Source organism: Schistocerca americana, chromosome 8 (assembly GCF_021461395.2).
Source record: "Schistocerca americana isolate TAMUIC-IGC-003095 chromosome 8, iqSchAmer2.1, whole genome shotgun sequence".
NCBI lineage: Eukaryota > Metazoa > Arthropoda > Insecta > Orthoptera > Acrididae > Schistocerca > Schistocerca americana.
In genome coordinates, this window is record NC_060126.1 from 38212686 (window position 1) to 38238967 (window position 26282).

Sequence of the window (26282 nt, forward strand, 5' to 3'; positions counted from 1 at the left end):
TAAATATTTTCTCTTCTCAAGAGAAACATTCTTGTAAATTATCCTGAATTCAGATATAGTTTTTTAATGAAATTATCTGCAGTTTCTAGCAAGACAGCAAACTGTTTTGAGCTAAAGAATGTAAATTGTGATATTTAAAAAAAAAAAGCATCCTCTTGAAACGCTGATATGAGAACGTTTTCTGCAAGAATGTGAATATTGCTCAAGAATTAATTGCTGGTCGCACATTTGTTACTTTATATGATAATTGTCACTAGTTGAGGTACCTTTTTTTCAGATTTTTGATGATGGAAATTTTAGCTATTTTCCCATGCTTGCAGAAAATAACAAATTAAGGAGTATCTGCCCTCTTGCAAGAACACAATTTTTCATTTGGTATAGTCCACAAAAATATTTCACTGTGGTTGTGGCATCTTCAGTGGGTTTTTCTTTTCATTCTTTCTTTTTTTACATTATGTGTGCCTTGTGGCTTTCAACAACTTAAGATGAAATCCACTGGAGATGTCACAACTGGGGTGAAGTGTGTTTGGGGTTAAACAAAACGAAAGTGTTCTCATAAAAAGGTGAACCTTCTTTCTTACTTCACTGCAGATTTATGGTTATATGAACTGAAATGTTTAACTGTATAGGTAGCTACTCAATATTACATTTTCAGAAAACAGCATTTTTCTTGGTTAACTGTAAAATTGGAATTGTGACCATCATAATTACTTTTTAGTATCTTAATTGTTACACTAAAAGTGCAAGGTGATACAGTTATTAGGTTCATAAAAGAAAGACACTATTCACTATTTACAGAATGTTCATGACACTTAATTCACAGAAATTTACTGAATCTCTTTCTAGTCATTACTGCCATACAGCCATACTGAGATCTTTCTCAGTCATCATTTGAGAGTGAAAGTAACTTGCCTGTTTAATCACCTTATTGTATAGACACTGTCTACTTACTCACAAGAAGGAGACCTGTTGTAACTTAGTTATGTTTTAGAATTCAACTGCTTAAACTGAAGCCTATGAATACTCTAGAAGCATTTTTGTGTTGATATAAAACACTCTTATTGATCCCTGAATTAGCTTTTTGTGTTCATTATGGTTGGGTGGCTTCTTCAAACACTTTCAGATATTATTCACATCAAAATAAACATTTTTAATGAAATTTCTTGCAGACGCAAGAAAGAGAATTGTAAAAAATATTCACGTTCATGATATTTAGTCACTACAAGGCAGTTCTTTTGGTACCTTTAAGCTTCATCTATGTGCTTAAACCCTTTTGAATATATCAGAATTCGCCAAAATTAATGACTGTTTGAATGCTATATAGTGGAGGTTCTATGTTTGTCTAGAGTGCAATAAGCCATTTGTTCCTGCTATTTTGGAAATACCACTAGAAGAGACATTTATACTCTTCAAGAAACTAAGCACAAACATTGCTCTTAACTGTAAATTGTTGTACACACATTTTTAAAAGTGACCCATTGTAACTGTTAAGAAAGCATATACTAAGCAGTAGCTGAATGTTCAGTATAAGCTTTAAAATTATAAGAGTGTCAGAATGTTTGTGCTTAATAAGGAATAGTAATTCAAAACTTTGGTTTTAAGGATTATGCCTATTGGTGGAGTCATGCTGAGTGAATGTTAGATTTGAGATGTTACATTTGTACTCGGAGTGCTAAAATTTTGGGTTACTGATCATGTACAAATTTGGTAGTTTTGTGCCTCCTGCTGATAGTTTGCCATATCTCATTCCAACACAGGAATTATGCTGCTAGGAAAAGGTATTTGGTTAAACAACTCTGATGATACAGTTGGAAGTATTTTGCTGCATATATCATATTCATAATTTTTTTGCTGTCAAATAATATCACACTCATTCTGTTCCTCGGCTGTGAGTAGTTTGTTTAAACTGACTCACTTTTCACTTTATGCATTAGGAAGTAGTCTCTCTCTCTCTCTCTCTCTCTGGAACACTAGTGCTTCTGAGGTTCACGTTTTGTACTCTGAAAAGTAAGAGCTCTCTAATCCCTCTAGGGAAAACTTTAGATTCTTTAAAAAAATAAATCATTCTTGTAGTGGTTGCTCATAATTTTCCAAAGCCTTGGTCTGTGAATTATGGAGTCTGCCTAAATTTTTATATATCTTATGTTACAAGATGTTTTCAAAATGCCCTTGAAATATATTCATCAGTAAGACGACCTACTAAAATAATAACTGTGAAAATAACAACAAAAGAAACCTTTCTCTTATTTAGTAATGATAACTACTATCAGAGTAAAACTACACTGTAACACTGAAATTCGTTTAAAAGAATAGTGGTGCATATTCCTATTTCAAAATCTGTGCCAAGGAAACAAAACTCCATGCTCTCCAGTCTGTCTTTTTTGAACATACATATTGTTTTGCAGGTGCAACATATGGGACAGGGTTTTGTGCTATCAAACTTACAGCACTTGGAAGACCACAGCTCTTGGTAAGTAATTCTTCAGGAAACAGCCTCTTGTCAGACTATAATGTTTTAATCCACGATAAAATTAGAAATTTTCCTACAAAAGTCTCTTGCATTAGCTTAGAAAACTTTTTCAAAATCTGTTAAAAATATTTGTAAAATCAATTGTGAATATGAACGCTGTTTGCTATTTGCTGAAATGAGAACAATGGCTGTTGCAGGTAACAGATTTAGGATGAGGTTTGAACTTCAAATAAATGAGCTGTCTTAAATGGTAAAAATATAGGAATAATAAGTTTGTGTCAAGATGAAGTTCCACTTACCCCTAAGTTTCTCATCTTCTTAGAGCATATCTTACTGTTCTTTCCTGCTACACACTTGTATATCTGTGATATTTTATAATTTCTTCTCAATCTCTCAGGTGCTAACAGCCAGCTTGAAATGTCTCCAATATGCTTCTTAAGTTGCTTTTACAGTTAAATCTCATTCATTCTTGACAACAGAAAGTCTGAACTTTTGTTGTCATATGCAATTTGAACTGCAATGTTTTCACTGTTCTAGGTTTGCTTATCACACAGCAGTCTTGGATGCAACAAACACCAATGCTATTAGCAGAGATTAAATTATTGTTTTTCAGAGGGCCTATTTATTATCTATGCCTTCCTGTAGTAATACATTGAGAATCCATAATAGTTGAATGATCTTCTCATCTTCTAATGATGTTGCTCTTAAATTTTTGAACAGTTGCAGTTGTCGGAAGTGATAATGCGAACACGACAATATTTGACCGACGTTGTCGGTGGTACGGGCAGTGTTATCTCACACCATGTCGGACCCGAAGTTCTCGAGAAGAAGTTCGCGCAGGCATGTCTGCTGAGTGAAGCGCCAGTCAAAAAGTTCCTCGACAAGATCACGTATGACCAGGAGGGGTGAGTTGCAGCTAATTCCAAATGTGACTGGCTTACAATTATGCTGCTTTATTGAATTTAATTTTTGTCAAATTGTGTGGACCAGGAATATAAATGTAAGGTTAAATGAATGTGAATTACTTTATTTAAAACACGAAGTATTGTTTTTCTGGATGATAACAACTGTTCCTAGCTTCGTTTGAATTTTTTAAAGCAAATATTTCATCTTATTATTTTAGGTATTTTAACTGATCTAGAAAAGAAGCAGTTGAGTTGCATGTTTTGTACAGCTGCACCACATCTTTAGCAAGGTTCTTAACAGGTTATTTCATTATGTGTTTATTGCTTCCTTGATGTGTACGTCCATTGTTTGGCCAATGGACATACTTTATTTTCCATAAGACACATTTTATTTACAGATCTGTCCACCTAATATGACTTCTACAAATGATAAATATATGTAACATTTTTTTTAAAAAAATGTGCTAACATCTGTCGCTGATTTAGAAATACATAAGAAATGGTTCACAGACACCACACAAAGCTCAGATAGCAGCATCCATCATCAAGAAGCAGCAGTATGCCATTCTTGTTTCTTGATGCTGACCTCAACAGGCCATTCATCTAGTTCTTTTTTTTGTAATGATAAATTCAGCAAAGGAATTTCTTTCTGTATTTTCTGAGAGTCCACATGGCTGTATTGCCAGTCAGTCTCCTGTTCAGTTACATAACACTCACTATGATATATCAATTCCTGTGTTTTCTCTCATCCATTCATTTATTTCTATTGGTGTTCCTCCTTAATATTGACAATATACTTCTTTACATGTCAGTAAAGTTACCAAAACAGTTAGAAGATATTGTTAGTTAAACAAAGAACATGATAGTAGTGTGTTGCAAAAGACTAACTCTAATTATTTTTATCAGTAACAGAAAAAAATTCACAACTTAGGATAGTGACCACAAATATTTATAGCAATGAATGATGACCATTGGATGGTATCTTTGTTTCTCAGGATGATCCATCTGTTTCCTTGGAGTGGCATCATAGACGAAAATCAGCAGCTGAGTGAGACCTTCAGAGTGCCAGATCTCAAAACAGGGCGAATGGTTCGGCTCATCACACAGCTTACCTCAAAAGAAGAAGAAATGTTTAGAAACATGATTCGTCGTATAAACACTCTTGCAAAGGTTTGTATGTTTGAAATGTTATATATCAAATTAGCATGTTATTGGCTGGAAAAATTGGCAAAAGGACCCTCCCTTAGTTGTCTTACGAACTATGCTTTCAGGGTGACAAGTAAAAATTCAAACTGCGTAACTTTGGAGAAGTTTCTGTACTTACCATGATTGCCTTTTACATGAAAACAGAGATTCTTCGCGCGCGCGCGCGGGTGCGGGTGCGGGTGCGGGTGTGGGTGTGGGTGTGTGTGTGTGTGTGTGTGTGTGTGTGTGTGTGTGTGAGAGAGAGAGAGAGAGAGAGAGAGAGAGAGAGAGAGAGAGACTATGAAAACTAAAATATGAATTTTGCACAGTGAATACTGAACTGTGGGACATAAACCTTCAAAGTGCTGAAAAAAATGGTGGTGGTGGTGGTGGTGGTGGTGGTGGTGGTGGTGGTGGTCGTGGTCGTGATAATGAGGCATAATACCCAATCTTAATTAGTGTTTTTAATTTCAGATGGCACAAGATCTGGATGTACGTATAATGATTGATGCTGAGCAGACTTACTTTCAACCTGCAATTTCTCGTATCACTGTAGAATTCATGCGAAAATATAACAAGAAAAAGGTAAGCTTCTATAATTTTATTTGAAGATAACTATTAAAAATACATTTTGACTTCATCACTCAAAGCTGTTCTTGCGGTTTTTAGTTTCTAATTGTAAATGAATGAATGAGGTCCCACACTCCCAGGAGCGTAGGGGACGATGCGGGAGACCCGCACCGCCGACTAGGCAAGGTCCTAGTGGAGGTGGTTTGCCATTGCCTTCCTCTGACCATAATGGAAATGAGTTTTTGTTGTTGTTGATGATGATGATGATGATGATGATGATGATGATGATGATGATCCAGTCATCTTGAGGCAGGGAGAATTCCTGACCCCACCGAGAATCAAACCCAGGTCCCCGTGCGCTGGAAGTGAGAACGCCACCGCAGGACCATTCATTCATTCAATGAATCAATCAATTTTAAATGCTCTTGGGAAGTTTAATACCGTAATAGTAATCACTGAAGGAGTAGTTACGAAGTGTGAATAGTGTCTGAAGTCTTCACTTGGAAAGAAGATAAGTGTGGGAGGACAGCTGCTATAAAATTGTTTCCAATTTTAGTAGGCTACTGTAAGTTGGGTAGATTTCCACCAAGTGCCACTCTGTGGCTTGCAGAGTATGTCTGTAGGTGCAGATGTATGTCTATAAATATTTTATTTCCTCTCCCCTCCCCATAAAATGCCACAGGATGCCACAACAAAGATTGTGTTATCATTTGTTCATCCATTCAAGTGAAGATTGTATTGTGAAGGAGAACTTCTGAAGGAGAACTTCTGAGGATATGGAACAAGTCAAACTCTACAGTAGCAAAGAGAAAGCATTCAAAAATAAGCTCTGTGCACTTAATTAACAAGCAACTGTCTCTAACTCAACTTGTCCTTTGCCCAAAATTTTTCAGTGTCCTTTATTTACCTTTTTATCAACTAGCACCTTTGTGCTCATAGTCACTGTGACTGATGCATGTAATTATTGAAAGCTATTTTAGTAAAAAGAAAACGTAATGCTATGAATTGATAATACTAATATCTTAAATTACTGAATGCTGTGCATTCTCATTGCAGGCTGTTGTATTTAACACATATCAGTGCTACCTGAAGGACACATATAATGAGTGTACCACAGATCTGGAACAAGCAAAGAGGCAGAATTTCTACTTTGGAGCAAAGCTTGTGCGTGGAGCTTACCTGGAACAGGTAAAAATGTGTTACACGTTTAATTTTGCAGAATCAGGTTTTTGCATTATTATCTGGAATTGTAGAGAGTATTTGTAAAAATATTTTCTGAAGTGTGTTATAGTTTTCCATCTTCAAATGGTGGCTGGAAAAAGGACACAAAACACATAGCCTCAATGTGCTTTCAAATTATTAAACTGTGTTCTTTTGAACTCGACTGTGTTAGATGCTATTTTTTGTAATAGTAACATCTGAGTTATCTTACAAAGTGCTAAAGATGTACTGTTTAATATGGAATGACCATTGTCTCCATTCTATAGGAACGCGCTAGAGCTGCAGCCCTCGGGTATCCTGATCCAACAAATCCTTCATTTGAGGCGACGACTGAGATGTACCACCGTACACTGACTGAGTGCCTTCGTAGGATAAAGGATCTAAAGGATGCAGGAGAGGAGAAGAAGATTGGTATAATGGTTGCCAGTCACAATGAAGATACTGTTCGTTTTGCTATTGAAAAGTGAGTACAATATGCAAGACTATCTGTTACAAAAAGAAAACAGACAGGAAAGTTGAGGATGGAATAACATAACAATAATGTGGAGAGGTCAGATTCCTACTCATCACATGGAGGTGACATTGAATCACAGACAAGCACAACGAAAACAACTGCTAAATGTTACAGCTTTCAGACAAAGTCCTTCCTCTGCAATAGGACACGCACACGCACGCACACGCGCGCACACACACACACACACACACACACACACACACACACACACACACACACACACACACACGCCCGCGCACACAGAGAGATATTCTGTCTATTGGTTTCATTTGTGTTTGTTTCTATCATTTATACTGGTCTAGTACTGCATTCTTGTGATTCTTTTACTCAGACACTTTACCACAAATGCTTTCTGCTATTCTATCGCTTTTTTCTTGTCTTTCTCGCTTTTGTTTTCATTAAAATTATTTTCAACAACCATATATGATGTCTTAATGTTTCGAGTGTTTAGTTAAGCTGATAATAAGCTTCAGTTTGTAGTGGTGAAAATGATTTATTTCGGTCATGTGGAACATGTTCTGAGTAAGGAAATGTCACGTGTGGCCAAAACACAGCAACCTCATGTCTGTTTTACTGTATTCACGTGATCAACAGTATTTTTGTGTTCTTATCTGAATATGCTGAAACGAATGTCTGTAATGTGTCCTTTCAGCCCACTGCATCACGAAATTCAAAGTTAGAATGAAGAACTGTATTATATATACTTCTGACTGCAGTACTTTTACATGTATTTTAGAACTACAGCATCTGTTGCATATAACTCTCTCATCCTATAATGCTTTGACAAAATGTGCATCTAGGAAAAAGTAAGTTTGTAGCTTCTTTCCTCTAGTTGAACATATATAGTCACATGTGTGTAAGATATGAACTAACATGTCACACATTTCAACAATCTTAAACTGTCACATTGTACTAATACTCTGCTCCTCCTTTTAGAATGAAGGAGATTGGCCTCTCACCAGAAGACAAAGTAATTTGCTTTGGACAACTACTGGGAATGTGTGACTACATTACATTCCCTCTAGGTGAGTGACATAGTTTACAACAATTTGCCATTGTTACATATGACTGGGGTTGCGGAAAATCTTGAGAGAGATCAGTACTACTACTTTGTGATAAAACTGATAGTCACTTAGGCAGTTGATAAGGTACGGCAAACTGCATGGATAATTAACACTTCTGTATGCATACTGTGAAGAAATGGGGTGCAGGATAAGATTTAACAGGGTAAAATGTTGAAGATGGCTGATGTGACACGTACAAAATCGAAGACAGTGCAAAGATGAAAATTTGCTACGAGAGTTTTGCACATTTGCCTAACATTTTTGTGATGCGAGAAGTTTAAATGAGGAAGATGATATAGAACAGTCCAGAACATAAAACAGGAAACATTTTAATAGGATCTGACTGTAATCTGTAATGAACAACGCCTCTGTTGTTTCTTGGTAGCTGTTAGTAGTGGAAGCATTGATTACATATGTGTGCTCTTATATGTTTTGGTAGCAAATTTCTGTTAGCAGTATTACATGTTGGTAGATCCTAAAATTGTATTACATTCTGAGTGATACAATGAAGTTCTGCTGCTTGTGAGTCAGTGGGTCATAAAGACAAATGAATGATCCTTGAAAGTTCATGCCTGTGAGGTCACACAATACTTTGTCACATCGCTATGATAATAGTGACATACTTTTGTTATGCATTGTTAAGTGACATGAAAACAAGAGTCTTAACCCCTTTACTTCTTTGGACGTGTTAACGCACACCACTGCTACTGTCCCCGAGTGCTCTGAATGCCCTTACACACTGCTTCGATTTTTGTCAGGTGCTCCAGATCTGTAAATGCAAGCACGCTTGCTGCCTCCTTTGTGCTCCCATCTTTTTAACAGGGCAGGAACGGAGAGTGGCCAAGTAGCTGTGTTTCCAGCCTGAGTGTTGAGCAGATTTCTGTCAGTTGGGCTGTGTGTATTTGCTGTTGTGGTCTTCTTTGCATTGCTGTTTTCATCTTCATATTTGACTGATAATATGGCTCACCATTGTAGTTGTGCAGAGGAAGAAATCGTGAAGATGGTGTCAGGTAATTACACCTTGTACTTGGCATAACAGGAAAAAAGAAACTGAAGCATAAAAAGTATCAGATGCTTCCATATCAAGACACTTGAAGTTGAGTTGCTGGAGAGAGTAGTGGATAAGCTTATGGCATTACATGTAACTATAAAGTATTCTAGAGATTGTAAATAAACAAAAGGTATCAATGGGAACTGAAAGAATTAAAACACTTAGTGATTATATCTTGTGATGTAAAACAAACAGGTTTCAATTAAAGCTTACTATCCCAAGTAGATTAGCATAGATATTAATGTGTGCAATACCACAAAATCCTTTTTTGGTGAGTTATTAAATGCTGTTAACTGTAATACATCTTTTCACTGGAGAAAACAATATTTATGACTGTATCTCAGCAGATCATAAAGTTCAGAGTATTGATCATATGGCAATACTTTGCATGCTATCATTTGCAAAACACCTCATTTCAATACCTTGAACAGTTTATGAAATATGACGAAGTGATTCACGTTGCACATTGACAGAACTCTGGGTGCAATACATGCATTCATCCTGTATATGTACAATCAGTATGTTAAGAATCGTGATATATATCATTCGGTTCTCAGCTGTTGTTGTGGTCTTCAGTCCTGAGACTGGTTTGATGCAGTTCTCCATGCTACTCTATCCTGTGCAAGATTCATCATCTCCCAGTACCTACTGCAACCTACATCCTTCTGAATCTGCTTAGTGTATTCATCTCTTGGTCTCCCTCTACGATTTTTACCCTCCACGCTGCCCTCCAATACTAAATTGGTGATCCCTTGATGCCTCAGAGCATGTCCTACCAACCGATGCCTTCTTCTAGTCAAGTTGTGTCACAAACTCCTCCCCAATTCTATTCAATACCTCCTCATTAGTTATGTGATCTACCCATCTAATCTTCAGCATTCTTCTGTAGTACCACATTTCAAAAGCTTCTATTCTCTTCTTGTCTAAGCTATTTATTGTCCACATTTCACTTCCATACATGGCTACACTCCATACAAATACTTTCAGAAACGACTTCCTGACATTTAAATCTGTACTCAATGTTAACAAATTTCTCTTCTTCAGAAACGCTTTCCTTGCCATTGACAGTCTACACATTTTATATCCTCTCTACTTCGACAATCATCAGATATTTCGCTCCCCAAATAGCAAAACTCCCATACTACTTTAAGTGTCGGATTTCCTAATCTAATTCCCGCAGCATCACCTGACTTAATTCGACTACATTCCATTATCCTCATTTTGCTTTTGTTGATGTTCATCTTATACCCTCCTTTCAAGACACGGTCCATTCCGTTGAACTGCTCTTCAAAGTCCTTTGCTGTCTCTGACAGAATTACAATGTCATCGGGGAACCTCAATGTTTTTATTTCTTCTCCATGGATTTTAATACCTACTCCGAATTTTTCTTTTGTTTCCTTTACTGCTTGCTCAATATACAGATTGAATAACATCGGGGATAGGCTACAACCCTGTCTCACTCCCTTCCCAACCATTGCTTCCCTTTCATGTCCCTCGCCTATTATAACTGCCATCTGGTTTCTGTACAAATTGTAAATAGCCTTTCGCTCCCTGTGTTTTACCCCTGCCACCTTCAGAATTTGAAAGAGAGTATTCCAATCGACATTGTCAAAAGCTTTCTCTAAGTCTACAAATGCTAGAAACGTAGGTTTGCCTTTCCTTCATCTTTCTTCTAAGATAAGTTGTAAGGTCAGTATTGCCTCACATGTTCCAACATTTCTACAGAATCCAAACTGATCTTCCCGAGGTTGGCTTCTATCAGTTTTTCCATTCATCTGTAAAGAATTCATGTTAGTATTTTGCAGCTGTGGCTTATTAAACTGATTGTTCAGTAATTTTCACATCTGTCAACACCTGCTTTCTTTGGGATTGTGATTATTATATTCTTCTTGAAGTCTGAGGGTATTTCGCCTGTCTCATACATCTTGCTCACCAGATGGTAGAGTTTTGTCAAGACTGGCTCTCCCAAGGTTGTCAGTAGTTCTAATGGAATGTTGTCTACTCCGTGGGCCTTGTCGCGACTCAGGTCTTTCAGTGCTCTGTCAAACTCTTCACGCAATATCATATCTCTCATTTCATTTTCATCTACATCCTCTTCCATTTCCATAATATTGTCCTCAAGTACATCGCCCTTGTATAGGCCCTCTATATACTCGTTCCACGTTTCTGCTTTCCCTTCTTTGCTTAGAAGTGGGTTTCCATCAAAGCTCTTGATATTCATGCAAGTGGTTCTCCTTTCTCCAAAGGTCTCTTTAATTTTCCTGTAGACAGTATCTATCTTACCCTAGTGAGATAAGCCTCTGTATCCTTACATTTGTCCTCTAGCCATCCCTGCTTATCCATTTTGCACTTCCTGTCGATCTCATTTTTGAGATGTTTGTATTCCTTTTTGCCTGCTTCATTTACTGCATTTTTATATTTTCTCCTTTCATCAGTTAAATTCAATATTTCTTCTGTTACCCAAGGGTTTCTACTAGCCCTCATCTTTTTACCTGTTTGATCCTCTGCTGCCTTCACTATTTCATCCCTCAAAGCTACCCATACATCTTCTACTGTATTTATTTCCCCCATTCCTGTCAATTTTTCCCTTATGCTCCCCCTGAAACTCTGTACAATCTCTGGTTCTTTCAGTTTATCCAGGTCCCATCTCCTTAAATTCCCACCTTTTTGCAGTTTCTTCAGTTTTAATCTACAGTTCATAACCAATAGATTGTGGTCAGAGTCCACATCTGCCCCTGGAAATGTCTTACAATTTAAAACCTGGTTCCTAAATCTCTGACTAACCATTATATAATCTATCTGATACCTTTTAGTATCTCCAGGGTTCTTCCATGTATACAACCTTCTTTCATGATTCTTAAACCAAGTATTAGCTATGATTAAGTTATGCTCTGTGCAAAATTCTACCAGGCGGCTTCCTCTTTCATTTCTTAGCCCCAATCCATATTCACCTACTATGTTTCCTTCTCTCCCTTTTCCTACTGACGAATTCCAGTCACCCATGACTATTAAATTTTAGTCTCCCTTCACTACGTGAATAATTTGTTTTATTTCATCATACACTGCTGGCCACCGTAAATGCAACACCAAGAAAGACAAGAGGTAGTACAACAAGATTTATTTTGTAGATAACATGTTGACCAAGTATCAAATGATTACGTTTACAGAAGTCTGTGACATGTGGTTCCTGCCAGAATCAGTAGCCAGAGTAGCCGCCATTGTTGGAGATCACCGCTGCCACATGCCTCGGCATTGAGTCAAAGAGACGTTGGATGTGTTCCTGGGGTACAGCAGCCCAAGCAGCTTCAACAAGTTGCCAAAGATCATCTGGTGTGGCAGCTGGGGATGTAATCTGGGTCACTCGTTGAGCAACCATGCACCACATGTTTTCTATCGGCGAAAGATTCGGAGAGCGAGCCGGCCAGGGAAGCAATTCAATCTGGTTATTGACGAAGAACCTTTGGACAATGCGTGCCACTTGTGGTCGCGCATTATCCTGTTGAAATATGGCTGTGGCCGAGACCTGAAGGTAAGGAAGGACAACTGGCTGCAGCACCTCGGATATGTAGTGCCGGCGATTTAAAGTACCGGCAATGCGTACTAGAGGCGTGCGAGAGTAATATCCAATACCGCCCCATACCATAATACCCGGTGCAAGACCAGTGTGGCGGTGCATAATGCAGCTGTCCAGCATCCTCTCTCCACGGTGTCTCCACACTCGAATCCGACCATCGTGGTGCTGCAGACAGAAGCGTGCCTCGTCAGTAAAGACAACGTCATTCCATTCTGCCGTCCACATCCGTCTGTCATCACACCATTGGCGACGGAGATGTCTGTGGTTCTGCGTCGATGGTAGACGAAGCAATGGACGTCTTGCGGACAGACCACTCTGCTGTAAACGGCGTTGAATGGTACGTGCAGACACTGGATGATGCGTTACAGACGCAATGTGCTGTGCTATGATTCTGGATGTCACTGAGCGATCCGTCACTGCCATGCGCACAATTTGCCTATCAGCACGTGCAGTGGTGCACCGAGGTGAATGCGATCGACCACGTCGGTCCATCGTACCCTCCTGCATCCAACGGTCACATATCCGCATTACAGTTGTTTGGTTTTGTCCAACATGACTAGCGATTTCTCTGTATGATAATCCACAATCTCGGTAAGCCACTATCCTTCCTCTGTCGAACTCGGATATTTGATTAAAAGATGTTCGCTGTTGTCTACGAGGCATAACTGATCGTCTTGTGAAACAACCACAAGGTAATCACACGTGCTGAACGTACACTCGTCGAAATCGCCAAGCCTTAAATGAGGTGGCGCCACAGGTGCGCGTGATGTGCATCTGCGGTGAAATTCTAATCAGTTGCATATCTCATCGCTGCAAACCCATGGTGTAAATTTCACTTGATTCGGATGCTTCCTTCAGGGTGTTGCATTTACGGTGGCCAGCAGTGTACATTTCATCAATTTCTTCGTCATCTGCAGAGCTAGTTGGCATATAAACTTGTACTACTGTAGTAGGCGTGGGCTTCGTGTCTATCTTGGCCACAATAATGCGTTCACTATTCTGTTTGTAGCAGCTTACCCGTACACCTATTTTTTTATTCATTATTAAACCTACTCCTGCATTACCCCTATTTGATTTTGTATTTATAACCCTGTATTCACCTGACCAGAAATCTTCTTCCTCCTGCCACCGAACTTCACTAATTCCCACTATATCTAACTTTAACCTATCCATTTCCCTTTTTAAATTTTCTAACCTACCTGCCCGTTTAAGGGATCTGACATTCCACGCTCCAATCCGTAGAACGCCAGTTTTCTTTCTCCTGATAACAACGCCCTCTTGAGTAGTCCCCACCCGGAGATCCGAATGGGGGACTATTTTACCTCCGGAATATTTTACCCAAGAGGACGCCATCATCATTTGATCATACAGTAAAGCTGCATGCCCTTGGGAAAAATTACGACTGTAGTTTCCCCTTGCTTTCAGCCGTTCGCAGTACCAGACAAGCAAGGCCATTTTGGTTAGTGTTACAAGGCCAGATCAGTCAATCATCCAGACTGTTGCACCCCGCAACTACTGAAAAGGCTGCTGCCCCTCTTCAGGAACCACACGTTTGTCTGGCCTCTCAACAGATATCCCTCCGTTGTGGTTGGACCTACGGTATGGCTATCTGTATCGTTGAGGCACGTAAGCCTCCCCACCAATGGCAAGGTCCATGGTTTATGGTTCATGCTGTTCTCAGCATTAAATACAATTTTTCTATGCTAGCTACGTTTCATACATAGCAATCAATAATGTAAAACGAACACTACACAAAGTTTGCACAAAATTCTTAAAATATTATGCAGTGCTTTACTTCACTGGATACAGCTTAGTAACTAAGATGAAAAGCAAAAGGAAATACAGTAATTTATTGAGCAATAATATCATATTGTAAGATGTGAAGGAATCAAATTTTTTTCACAAAGACTACCAATAAGAGTGATACCACTGATAGATTGATCTTCTCCTTGATTTATTACAGTTATGAATATATGCAGGACAGCAAGTCTATGGACGAGTAAATATGAAATAACAGTAAGTTACTGAGCTGAATCCAAAGGGACATGTTGCTATCATCATAGGCTTGTAATATCCTTTGGAAAACTCCAGGAAAGATGTAATTCGTAGGCTGTGCTGTGATTCATTTCTAGAAAAGTTTTAGAGTGAAAAACATGTGTTGGGGTGACTATTTATTTTGTATTGTGGGCAGCAAAACCCAGATCGCCAAACAAAACCTTCAGCCCCAGCATTACAGGGATATTCAGCACAGTGGAGTCGGGCTGTGTGGAAGAACCAGTATACAGGTAGTGGATAGAATACAATGTCCCAGCACAGCCAGCAGTACAGGCTGATGACAGAGCTGCACTCTCTACAGAATGCAGCGAGCATGTCTGTAGCAGTCAAAGGATTAATTATGAGCTACAACGAAAAGCTGGTGTGAAGAGTAGGCTCTAAGTTCCATCCTGACACAGCATCAGCATCACAAGCTCAAGGAGGCAGGGGTGATCCCTCACTGTCTCACAGTATGATGATGGATTTAAACAACAGATGGTACACTGTCACCCATTTCATTATTTCCTCTCACTGCCATGTGGTACACCATTGTGACAGTGATGTTTGACTCTGTATTGCAAGGAAAACAATTATGTTAGGTGGATTGATGTAACTTCTTTCTTGTCAAAGTCACTTTTTCACTTGATTATTGATTTAACAGGGTAATGTGACAGTGGAAAAAATAAAACACTACATTGGGTTGTTTAATGCTTAATATTTAGTTCAAAGATGGCAATAGTTTTGTAACTCTAATCAGAAATTGTTTCCCATATATCCTGCATAGATTAGTCATAATTCATTAAGGCACAGAACCTCCACCAGTTACAACCATTCCGCAACTTCGATGGAGTTTTCGACTTGCAAATATTTCACTTGAGTTCTGCAAGGAGTGCATTCCCGGGTGGTATCAAGAATGTGATGAGTTACACACCAAATATCGGTAATCTAGCAAAGGTACAATAGCTGATGTGCTCTTGATAGAACAGAAGAGAAAAATGCCATAAAAAATGGCAGGAGTCAACTTCGCATATTCTAGTCAGAGAGCCTGTAAAAAATGGCAGGAGTCAACTTCGCATATTCTAGTCAGAGAGCCTGTAACCTTATAAGAAAACTTGGTACAGTCCCAAGGGTTGTAAAGCACAGTCATAAGCATGAAAACCAGTTCTGCTGTAGCCACTCTAATGAAGATTTAGAAAACTGAAATAGACAAGGCGCACACACACACAAACAGTGGAAAACCAATGTGATAATTGCCATCCTGAAGCCAGACAAAGGTGGAACCAATGTTTGTCACTACTGACCAGTATCGCTACTCAGCATGACCTGTAAGCTAATAGACAGGCTTATTCTAAATTGCATTTGAGAGACCACCAATCAATTTGTCCCTGCTGAACAAGATGGCTTTAGGAAATGTAGCTGCTGTGAACGGGTCTTAAGGCTGACAACTCAAGTAGAAGCTGCATCTCAATGTGGCCTCAAATTAGCTAGAGTTTTTGTGGATCTTATGGCAGCTTAATGCACTGTGTAGAGGGAGGGATTGCTATCAAAGTTTGCTGAAATTGCTCCATGTCAGAAGTTGGCGTTATAATAAATGGCATACTCTCTGAGAGGCACTTAAAGTTGTTCCTTAATGGATATGCTAGCAGCTGAAGGGTTCATTTAAATGACCTACCTTGCGGATCAGTTCTGGTCGCCATTCTGTTCAACCTATGACAAGCCAGACATGGACTCTATGAGAATTTAGTATGCAGATGACCTAACATTATTCTTCCATACTTTACACACTGTGAGAATGTGCTGACAAGTGATTACTTGTATAAATGGGGACATCAGCATAACCCAATTAAAACTGGAGTTACTATGTTCCATCTAAAAAACAGATGAGGTCAAAAGAAACTGCATGTGATATTCAACTAAATTGTAGTACCACATAACTACAATCCCATTTACCTAGGAATTGCTGTGGCTTGGTCCTTGATGTCCAGATGACAGTACATCAAGATATATAAGAAACTTGGCTCTAATGAACCCACTTCAAAAGATTGCTAGAAGCAGTTGAGGTGCAGACGCAAATACTTCACACTCTGCTCACTTGGTCTTGTGTATTCTGCTGGAGAATATTGTGTTCCTGTGTAGAAAAATAGCGCGCACACACATCGAAAGTACCTTAATGAAGACACCACTGGGACTGTTAGATTTACCCCCATTTGGTAGTTAACTGTTCCATCTAATGTTGCTCCACAAGTCCTGAGGAGGAAAGCAGCTAAGATAAACTTGCTCAAGAAGATCACATCTCATAAGAACTCTCCCTTAGATGACAGCCCAAAGGATCCACCAACTACTCACTTGTAATCATGTAAACCACACTCAGTCACTTCAGAAAGTATCAGTTCTTTTGACATTGCCTCCAAGTGGCGGCAACCCTGGGACAAACTTTCACACAGCAACATTCATCTGATCCTAGATCTGACAAAAAAGGTTGAGGGATTCAAACTACAGTGCTAAACCTGGTCAAGGCTGAACTGCTTTAGAGCAGGTCAAGGGAGATGTGTTTACACTCTGAAGAAGTGATGTTTCCATTCATCTACTGACTGTGACTACAGAGTGGTGGTCCAAACAGTAGAACTCATTGTTACAGAGTGCCCATTCTGAGCATTTGACAGTGATCTGGGGACTCTATACCGAGTGACTTGGAGTGCTCTGGACTGGTTGTCACTTTCGGGCATTACTGTCTGACTGTAGATACTTTTTTGTATTTGTAAAAACATATGATAATTAAAATAGTTCATTAATTGAAATAAACTAATTGTAAGATGTTTGTTTTATGAAGATTTTATCTCTCAGGCTGTGTTCTGCTAACACAGTGGAAGCTCTCAATACCAATATCAACAATGTAGGGAAAGATGGATTATTACTTACCATAAAGAAGACACACAAAGTTGCAGACAGGTTTGATTAAGATGCTCAAGCACACTTCACACACACAAAACTGCCAACTCCAGTATCTCGGGCCAGAATGCAACATCATGTGGAATGCAAGCAGCAATCTGCAGGGGGTGGAGAAGGGAAAGGGGAAGGGGAAGGAACAGCAGCATACTGGTGGGGAGAGAGGCAAACACTGTCTGGTGGAGTGTGCAGGGACTAGACTCCAGCAGGTGCCATGCCAGGAAGTTGTGGGGTAGGGAGATCGGGAGAAATGAACAATAAATGAAGAGAGTGGGACAGACAGGTGGATGCGTTGGCAGAGGGCTCCAAATAAGAGGGTGGGAGATGAGAATGGGAAGGATCTGATAGGACACGGGGGTGGAATCTGTAGGGTGGAGGGTGTGGTAACAGTATGATACTGCAGGTGGAGGGCAGGATAATTATGGCAGCAGAGAATGTGTTATAAGGGTAACTGCCATATGCACAGGTCAGAAAGCTGCTGGTGAAGGGAAGGACCCAAATGGCTTGGGTAGTGAGGCAGCTATTGAAATAGTTATGTTCAGCTGCATGTTGTGCCACAGGGTGGTCAACTTTGCTCTTGACCACAGTTTGGCGGTGGCTGTTCATCCTGGTGGTCAGCTGGTTGGTAGTCATACCAATGTAAAAAGCTTTGTAATGATTGCAGCAGAGATGGAAAATGGCACCCCTTTGTGGATGATTTTTGGGGGTGGTGGGAGGATAGGAGTTGTGAGGAGAAATGACATGGGAGATTTATTTGCAGACTAGGTCTGGGGGATAGTGCCTGTGTGTAAAGGCCTTGGTGAGACCGTTAGCACACGGAGTAAGGGAGTTTTTGTCACTGCAGATACATCATTCCTGGGTGGACAGGCTATATGAGAGAGATTTTTTGGTGTGAAAGGGTTGACAGCTGTCAAAATGCAGATACTGTTGGTGATTCGTAGGTTCAATGTGGACAGAGGTGCAGATGGAGCCATCAGAGACAAGAGGTCAACAACTAGGAAGGTGGCATGCTGGCTTGGAGGGGAATCACCTGAAGCGGATGGGAGAGAAGGTTGTGAAGGAACAAAGAAAGTGTGTCTTGGTTCTGGATCCAGATAATAAAGATATCTTCAATGAACCTGAACCAGAACCAGACTAGAAGTTTGCTATTTTGAGAGGCTAGGACGATCTCCTCTAGACAGCCCATAAAAAAGTTGGCATACAAGGGATTTATTTACATACCTTCCCTTCAAATGAGAAGTAGTTATGGGTTAGGATAAAGGTGTATGAGGAGAGAGGTTCTGGATTTGGAGCATGAAGGATATTGGGAAATGTTGTGTTAAAGAACAGTAAGACCATGGGAATGAGATGTTGCTGTATAGGAAGGTGGCGTCAACAGGGATAATAGGGATCCGGAAGGTAAAGGGGTGGGGATGGTGGTCAGTGAAGGAAGTGGTTGGTGACTTTGACGTGGGAGGCTAGATTATGGGCAATTGGTTGGAGGTGTTGGTCAATGGGTGCTGAAATTCTTTCAGTGGGGGCACACTAACTAACCAGGATTGTTGGGTTTGTGGATTTTGGGGAGCATGTAGAAAGTGGGTGTCACTGGGGTGAAGAGGGGAATGGATTCAGGGGAGATTTTCTCGGAAGGGCCTAAGGCCTTTAGTGGGGATTGGAGTTTTTTTGGACTTCTGGGATGGGATCACTCTGGCAAAGTTTATAGGCGATGGTTCCTCATGAACTTTTGATCCTTGACCTTACCTATCCCCACGCCTTCTCTCTCTTCACTTATCGTCTCTCTCTCTCTCTCTCTCTCTCTCTCTCTCTCTCTCTCTCTCTCTCTCTCTCTCTTTCTCTTTCTCTCAATTCCATACCTCATTGTTCCTTGTCACCCACATTTCTGTACATTTTTAATGCATTTGTGTGCAGTTTTCTGTGGTTGCACATGGTTTTACATATGCTGCTCTCACAGCCATCAATATCTATTTTGCCCATTTCTGCATCATTCTCGTCGGATCTAGTCCTACCGATCTGCCCGCAGGTTGAGTCTGTCTGTGTGTGGCATAATGCAGCAGATTTTCATGGTTTATCCATGAACCCAGAACTGCGGTGCTCTTCAGCAGGCCAGAGGCCATGTGTGATGGATTTCAGGAATTGTGACTGTCTCACCACAAGTACGTTGTACGGGGTGACATTTTAGACATTTTATTTGTTTTAGTACATTTTTGCACTTAGTTACATATGTTTGAAAGTATGGATGATAAGGAGAAGGAAACTGTGTCAGTCGCTGGCAGTTTGTACGCTTTGTACTCATATATTTCTCGAAAGAAAAATTGCGCAATACCCGTAAAATAAGTGTAACACAGTCAGTAATAACCGACAATAACAAACATTGTAGGACCAACATTTTATTGGTGGTCACCTAAAGTGTTAGTTTACACAATTCTTCCCCACCTTATACACTTCTTACTTTTTTCTAAGGTTGTTTCTGAAATCAGTGAAGGTATTTTGAACTTGTCTTTGGACTCCAAGAAAATGCATATTTTTGTCACCAAATGTGTTTAATTTTATTGAAATAAAATAACATCAGTGGTCTTAATGAAACACACAAACCATTTGGCTTGCTTTCTCCATCTATATCATTACAAAATATGGTGGTGATAGTACTTAAGATTGTTGCCCACATCAGGAAACGCCATTTGCTTGCAAGTTTCTTTAGAAATTTCCTTGTTTGCAGTATTGTTTCTTGTACCATAGCTGCAAAGACATGTTGTCAACTTACATCTTGCCTTACCCTTGAGATCTAAAAATTTGTCGGGGAAAAATGTTAAAACGTGTCTGGAAATCAGATAAATATCAGGGAATTTCATTTTGGGAAACTTGTGGCAACCCTGATATCCTTTTTCATGAATATAACCCAGTCCCATATCCTGTTTCTCAAATGCTGCCTAAGCCACGATATACCCCCCTCCTTTCACAATGACCAACACTTTTTCAGATTCTGCCAATCCATGGCCCTCTCAATGGTACTGCAATGGTACTGCAAAAACACATCTCCATGGCACAGGCATCCCAGAACCATCTCTGCTCCCTCTGCAAGATAGTACTACTACTGCTACTACTACTACTACTACTACTACTATGCAATGCCTACTCCGTACATCACATCTCCAAAATTGAATCCCTTGCTCTCCAGCACCTGGCAGAGCATTCCAGACACTATCTCCATAAATTATCCAACCTGCTGACATCCTGCTGCCACCTCAGGGTGCCAAACCACTATCATAGCCACAGTGCTCCGTTGTCCACCCCTCATAGCTGCTAAATCCTGCCTCGCTGACCTTTTCATCTTGCCACACCCCCAAAACTCCCTACAAAACCTCCACCAAACCCAGAGCCCAGACATTCCCGTAACACTGTTGTTAACCTTTCCACCAAAATCCTCAGCTCCACAGAAGTTCCAATCCTCTCCAAATTTAACCATGCTGGACTTGCGAAGTTCTACTCCCCTCCTCCCAATTCCTGCAGTGGAAGCATGTCCTTGCTGCCAATCCCTCCAACCAAAACCACTCTAATTCCTAGGTTGAATCCTACCTCTTCCAGTTCATACAACCATCAAACTGTGATCTTCTCCCCCTTCCACCTAACCACTCACTGGTAACTTTCCAGGAATTCCTTACCTCCAACTAAGCCTCACTGTCCTTCCCCAGGTCCCTTCCTCAGAACACCAACCTTTCTGTAGAAGAAAGAAAAGCCATACAAGCTTTAAAACAAATCCCGATCTAACATTCTACCTGCAGACAAAGGTTTCACGGTTGTTGTGATGAATCACAGTGACTACCTGGCAGAAGGCCTCTGCCAATTGTCTGACTCCTCCGCCTATGAATGTTGCCGGAGTGGTCCTATCCCAGAAGTAAAACAAAAAAAAAACTCCAATCCCTGCTTAAGGCCTTAGGCCCTTCCCAGGACATTTCCCCTGAATCCATTTCCCTCCTCACCCCTATGACACCTTGCACAGATTAGATTAGATTAATACTAGTTCCATGGATCATGAATACGATATTTCTTAATGATGCGGAACGAGTCAAATTTTCCAATACATGACATAATTAAGTTAATTTAACAACATACCTAAGTTAATATAACAACTTTTTATTTTTTGTGTTTATTTTTTTTTTTATAATTTTTTCTTTTTTATTCTGAATTTATATCTAAAAATTCCTCTATGGAGTAGGAGGAGTTGTTATTCAGAAATTCTTTTAATGTCTTCTTAAATACTTGTTGGTTATCTGTCAGACTTTTGATACTATTTGGTAAGTGACCAAAGACTTTAGTGGCAGTATAATTCACCCCTTTCTGTGCCTAAGTTGATTTAATCTTGAATAGTGAAGATCATCCTTTCTCCTAGTATTGTAGTTATGCACACTGCTATTACTTTTGAATTGGGTTTGGTTGTTAATAACAAATTTCATAAGAGAGTATATATACTGAGAAGCTACTGTGAATATCCCTAGATCCTTAAATAAATGTCTGCAGGATGATCTTGGGTGGACTCCAGCTATTATTCTGGTTACACGCTTTTGTGCAATAAATACTTTATTCCTCAGTGATGAATTACCCCAAAATATGATGCCATATGAAAGCAATGAGTGAAAATAGGTGTAGTAAGCTAATTTACTAAACTGTTTATCACCAAAATTTGCAATGACCCTTATTGCATAAGTAGCTGAACTCAAACGTTTCAGCAGATCATCAATGTGTTTCTTCCAATTTAATCTCTCATCAATGGACACACCTAAAAATTTGAAATATTCTACCTTAGCTATATGCTTCTGATTAAGGTCTATATTTATTAAGGGCATCGTACCATTCACTGTACGAAACTGTATGTACTGTGTCTTATCAAAATTCAGTGAGAGTCCATTTACAAGGAACTACTTAGTAATTTTCTGAATGACAGTATTGATAATTTCATCAGTTAATTCTTGTTTGTCAGGTGTGATTACTATACTTGTATCATCAGCAAAGAGAACTAACTTTGCCTCTTCATGAATATAGAATGGCAAGTCATTAATATATATTAAGAACAACAAAGGACCCAAGACTGACCCTTGTGGAACCCCATTCTTGATAGTTCCCCAGTTTGAGGAATGTGCTGATCTTTGCATATTATGGGAACTGCTTATTTCAACTTTCTGCACTCTTCCAGTTACGTACGAATTAAACCATTTGTGTACTGTCACACTCATGCCACAATTCTTGAGCTTGTGTAGCAGAATTTCATGATTTACACAATCAAAAGCCTTTGAGAGATCACAAAAAATCCCAATGGGTGGTGTTCGGTTATTCAGATCATTCAAAATTTGATTGGTGAAAGCATATATGGCATTTTCTGTTGAAAAACCTTTCTGGAAACCAAACTGACATTTTGTTAGTACTTCATTTTTACAGATATGTGAAGCTACTCTTGACTACATTACTTTCTCAAAAATTTTGGATAAAGCTGTTAGAAGGGAGATTGGACGGTAATTGTTAACATCAGATCTATCCCCCTTTTTATGCAAAGGTATAACAATAGCATATTTCAGTCTATCAGGGAAAATGCCCTGTTCCAGAGAGCTATTACACAGGTGGCTGAGAATCTTACTTATCTGTTGAGAACAAGCTTTTAGTGTTTTGCTGGAAATGCCATCAATTCCATGTGAGTTTTTGCTTTTAAGCAAGTTTATTATTTTACTAATTTCAGAGGGAGAAGTGGGTGAGATTTCAATTGTATCAAATTGCATAGGTATGGCCTCTTCCATTAACAGCCTAGCATCTTCTAATGAACACCTGGATCCTACTATATCCACAACATTTAGAAAATGATTATTAAAAATATTTTCAACTTCTGACTTTTTGTTCGTAAAGTTTTCATTCAATTTGATGGTAATACTGCCTTCCTGTGCTCTTGGTTGACCTGTTTCTCTTTTAATAATATTCCAAATTGTTTTAATTTTATTATCAGAGTTGCTGATTTCAGACATGATACACATACTTCTGGATTTTTTAATAACTTTTCTTAATATAACACAGTAGTTTTTATAATGTTTGATAGTTTCTGGGTCACTACTCTTTCTTGCTGTCAGATACATTTCCCTTTTCCGGTTACAAGATATTTTTATACCCTTAGTAAGCCATGGTTTGTTACAAGGTTTCTTATGAGTATATTTAACTATTTTCTTGGGGAAGCAGTTTTCAAATGCATTTACAAAAATGTCATGAAATAAATTATATTTTAAATTGGCATCAGGTTCACGGTACACCTCATCCCAGTCAACTGCTGTAGGCTTTCCCTGAAATTTGCAATTGTTAAATCGTTGACTGAATGTACTACTTTGGAGGACTGTTTAGTATTGCTGAATGGACCTATGTCTTCCTTCATTCCCTCACAACCTCAACAGCTTCCCTCCTATCCGCTTCACATGGGCCTCTTCAACCCACCATGCTACCTTCTTAGATCTTGACCTCCTCCTCTCTGATGGCTCCATCTGCACCTCCGTCCACATTAAACCTACCAACCACCAAAGGTATCTGCACTTTGACAGCTGTCATCGCTTCCGCACCAAAAACTCTCTCCCATATAGCCTGGCCACCCAGGAATGGTGTAACTGCAGTGACAAAAACTCCCTTCCTCAGTGTGCTGAGAGAGGCAGTGTCCCTGGGACCTAGTCTACAAACAGATCTCCCGTGCCATTTCCCCTCACAACCCCAATCCTCACACCACCCTCAAAAACTAGCCACAAAGGTGTGTCCCCCACGTTACCCTGTACCACCCAGGACTGGAACAACTGAACCACATCCTTTGCCAGGGCTCTGATCACCTATCATGTCCTGATATGAGGGACAGCCTACTCAAGACACTTCCAACCCTTCCTAAAGTGGTGTTCTGTCACCGACCCAACCTCCACAACATCCTAGTTCATCTATATGCCACTCTCAATCCCAATTTCAACCCATTACCACAAGGATCATATCCCTCTGGAAGAAGACCCAGATGCAAAACCTGCTAAATCCAGCCACTCAGCACTTCCTGTTCCAGTCTTGTCACAGGTTTATCCTACTCTTTCAGGGCCCAGGCCACCTGTCATTTTCCAGCTCTGGTGCAATCATTAAAGAGCTTTTTATGTTGGTTTGGTTACCAACCAGCTGTTGACCAGGATGAACGGTCACTGCCAAACTGTAGTCATGAGCAAAGTAGACTACCCTATGGCACAACATGCGGCTAAACATAACACAATTGATTTGAATGGCTGCCTCACTTCCTGAGCCATCTGGATCCTTCCCTCGACCAGCAAAGATGGGAGTAGTCCTTAAAACACATTCTCTGATACCATAATTATCCTGGCCTCCACCTACAGTAACCCCCATACCCTCCACCCAACAGATTTCACCCCCTATGTCCTATCATTTCTGTCCCAGTCTCTTCTCCGACCCTCTTTATTTGCAGCCTCTAACACATCCCCCCCCCCCTACCCCCTCACACACACACACACACACACACACACACACACACACACACACACACACACACACACACACACACCTACCTTCATGCCACACAACCTCCTGGCTCTGCACCTGTTGGGACCTAGTCCCTGCACACTCCACCAAACAGCATTTGTCTCTCCACTACTGTCCCTTCCCTTTCCCCTTGCCCCTACCCTTCTCCACTCCCTGCTGACTGCTGATTGCATCCCACATGATGTTGCATTCTGACTCGAGGTGCAGGAGTTAGCAGTCGTGTGTGTGTGTGTGTGTGTGTGTGTGTGTGTGTGTGTGTGTGTGAGTGTGAGTGAGTGAGTGAGTGAGAGAGAGAGAGAGAGAGAGAGAGAGAGAGAGAGAGAGAGATAACAGCTCCTCAGCAGTTATAGTGTTGCTAGTTAAGAGTTTCAAGAAAAATGTTGTAATCTAACATATCTGTTGTTCCATTACTGTCCCCAAATACTATAAGGACATGAATTTTGTGAGCCATGAGGCTGTAATCTAAAATGAGCAAACTTTTGAAGTTAATGCTGTTGAGAAATGTGTGTCCCAGGTGGTCTAGTAGTGACTGAATTCGCTTAGCATTATGGCAATTTAACATTTCTACAGAATGAAAATATACATCTCAGTTGTTTTTATCTCTTCCAGACAATTTATGTAAGCTGAATCCTCATAATTTTCTGATACATCATTTAAATTGCGTTGATAACTTTGATGACTAACACATTGTGTTGTTTCCATGGAGTTAGGTTTATTTTTCTTCTTCAGTTTCACCCAACTTTTAGGTTTCATTAAGTCAATTGCTTTTTATGTTCAGTGCCTTTCTCTAGGCATAGTCATTCTTTTTCTGATCTTTTTTTGAGGGACAGGAGGCCACTTCAACTTTACTTCTTCTACATTCCATTGCCATTTTCTCAAGGGCATTGCAGCTGATCCATTGTCAAAGATATTTGAATTCTATGATGATCTCTGAAAATGTTTTGGTGGGTATTTTGTGTTTTTGTCAGTATCTTTGTCTTTTCAAAGGAGATTTTGAGACCTATTTTTTCTACAGGTTTTCTATCAAGATCCCACACCCAGTCCTCCAGAAGTCAGACACTCGTATCCGTTCCAAACGTTCTATGTCAATCGAGTATCAACTAAAGCACCAATTTAGTTCATGCTATGTGCTGTTGTCCAGTAGAACATGTGAAAATGGTAATTAAAAGTAGCACCACAACTACAGAGCACAGGAAATCCATATCT

At 39.8% G+C, this 26282-nt stretch overlaps 1 protein-coding gene across 2 annotated transcripts in view; it reads left to right on the forward strand.

The window, feature by feature from the left end:
* The window catches only part of LOC124545137 (proline dehydrogenase 1, mitochondrial-like), a 272802-nt gene that overhangs the window by 241133 nt on the left and 5387 nt on the right, over positions 1-26282 (forward strand). For both annotated transcript variants that reach the window (XM_047123961.1, XM_047123962.1), the window contains 7 exons: positions 2406-2470; positions 3191-3375; positions 4371-4545; positions 5035-5145; positions 6187-6318; positions 6618-6814; positions 7802-7890. In XM_047123961.1, coding sequence (XP_046979917.1) covers positions 2406-2470; positions 3191-3375; positions 4371-4545; positions 5035-5145; positions 6187-6318; positions 6618-6814; positions 7802-7890 — 954 coding nt within the window. The remainder of the gene's footprint in view (positions 1-2405; positions 2471-3190; positions 3376-4370; positions 4546-5034; positions 5146-6186; positions 6319-6617; positions 6815-7801; positions 7891-26282) is intronic.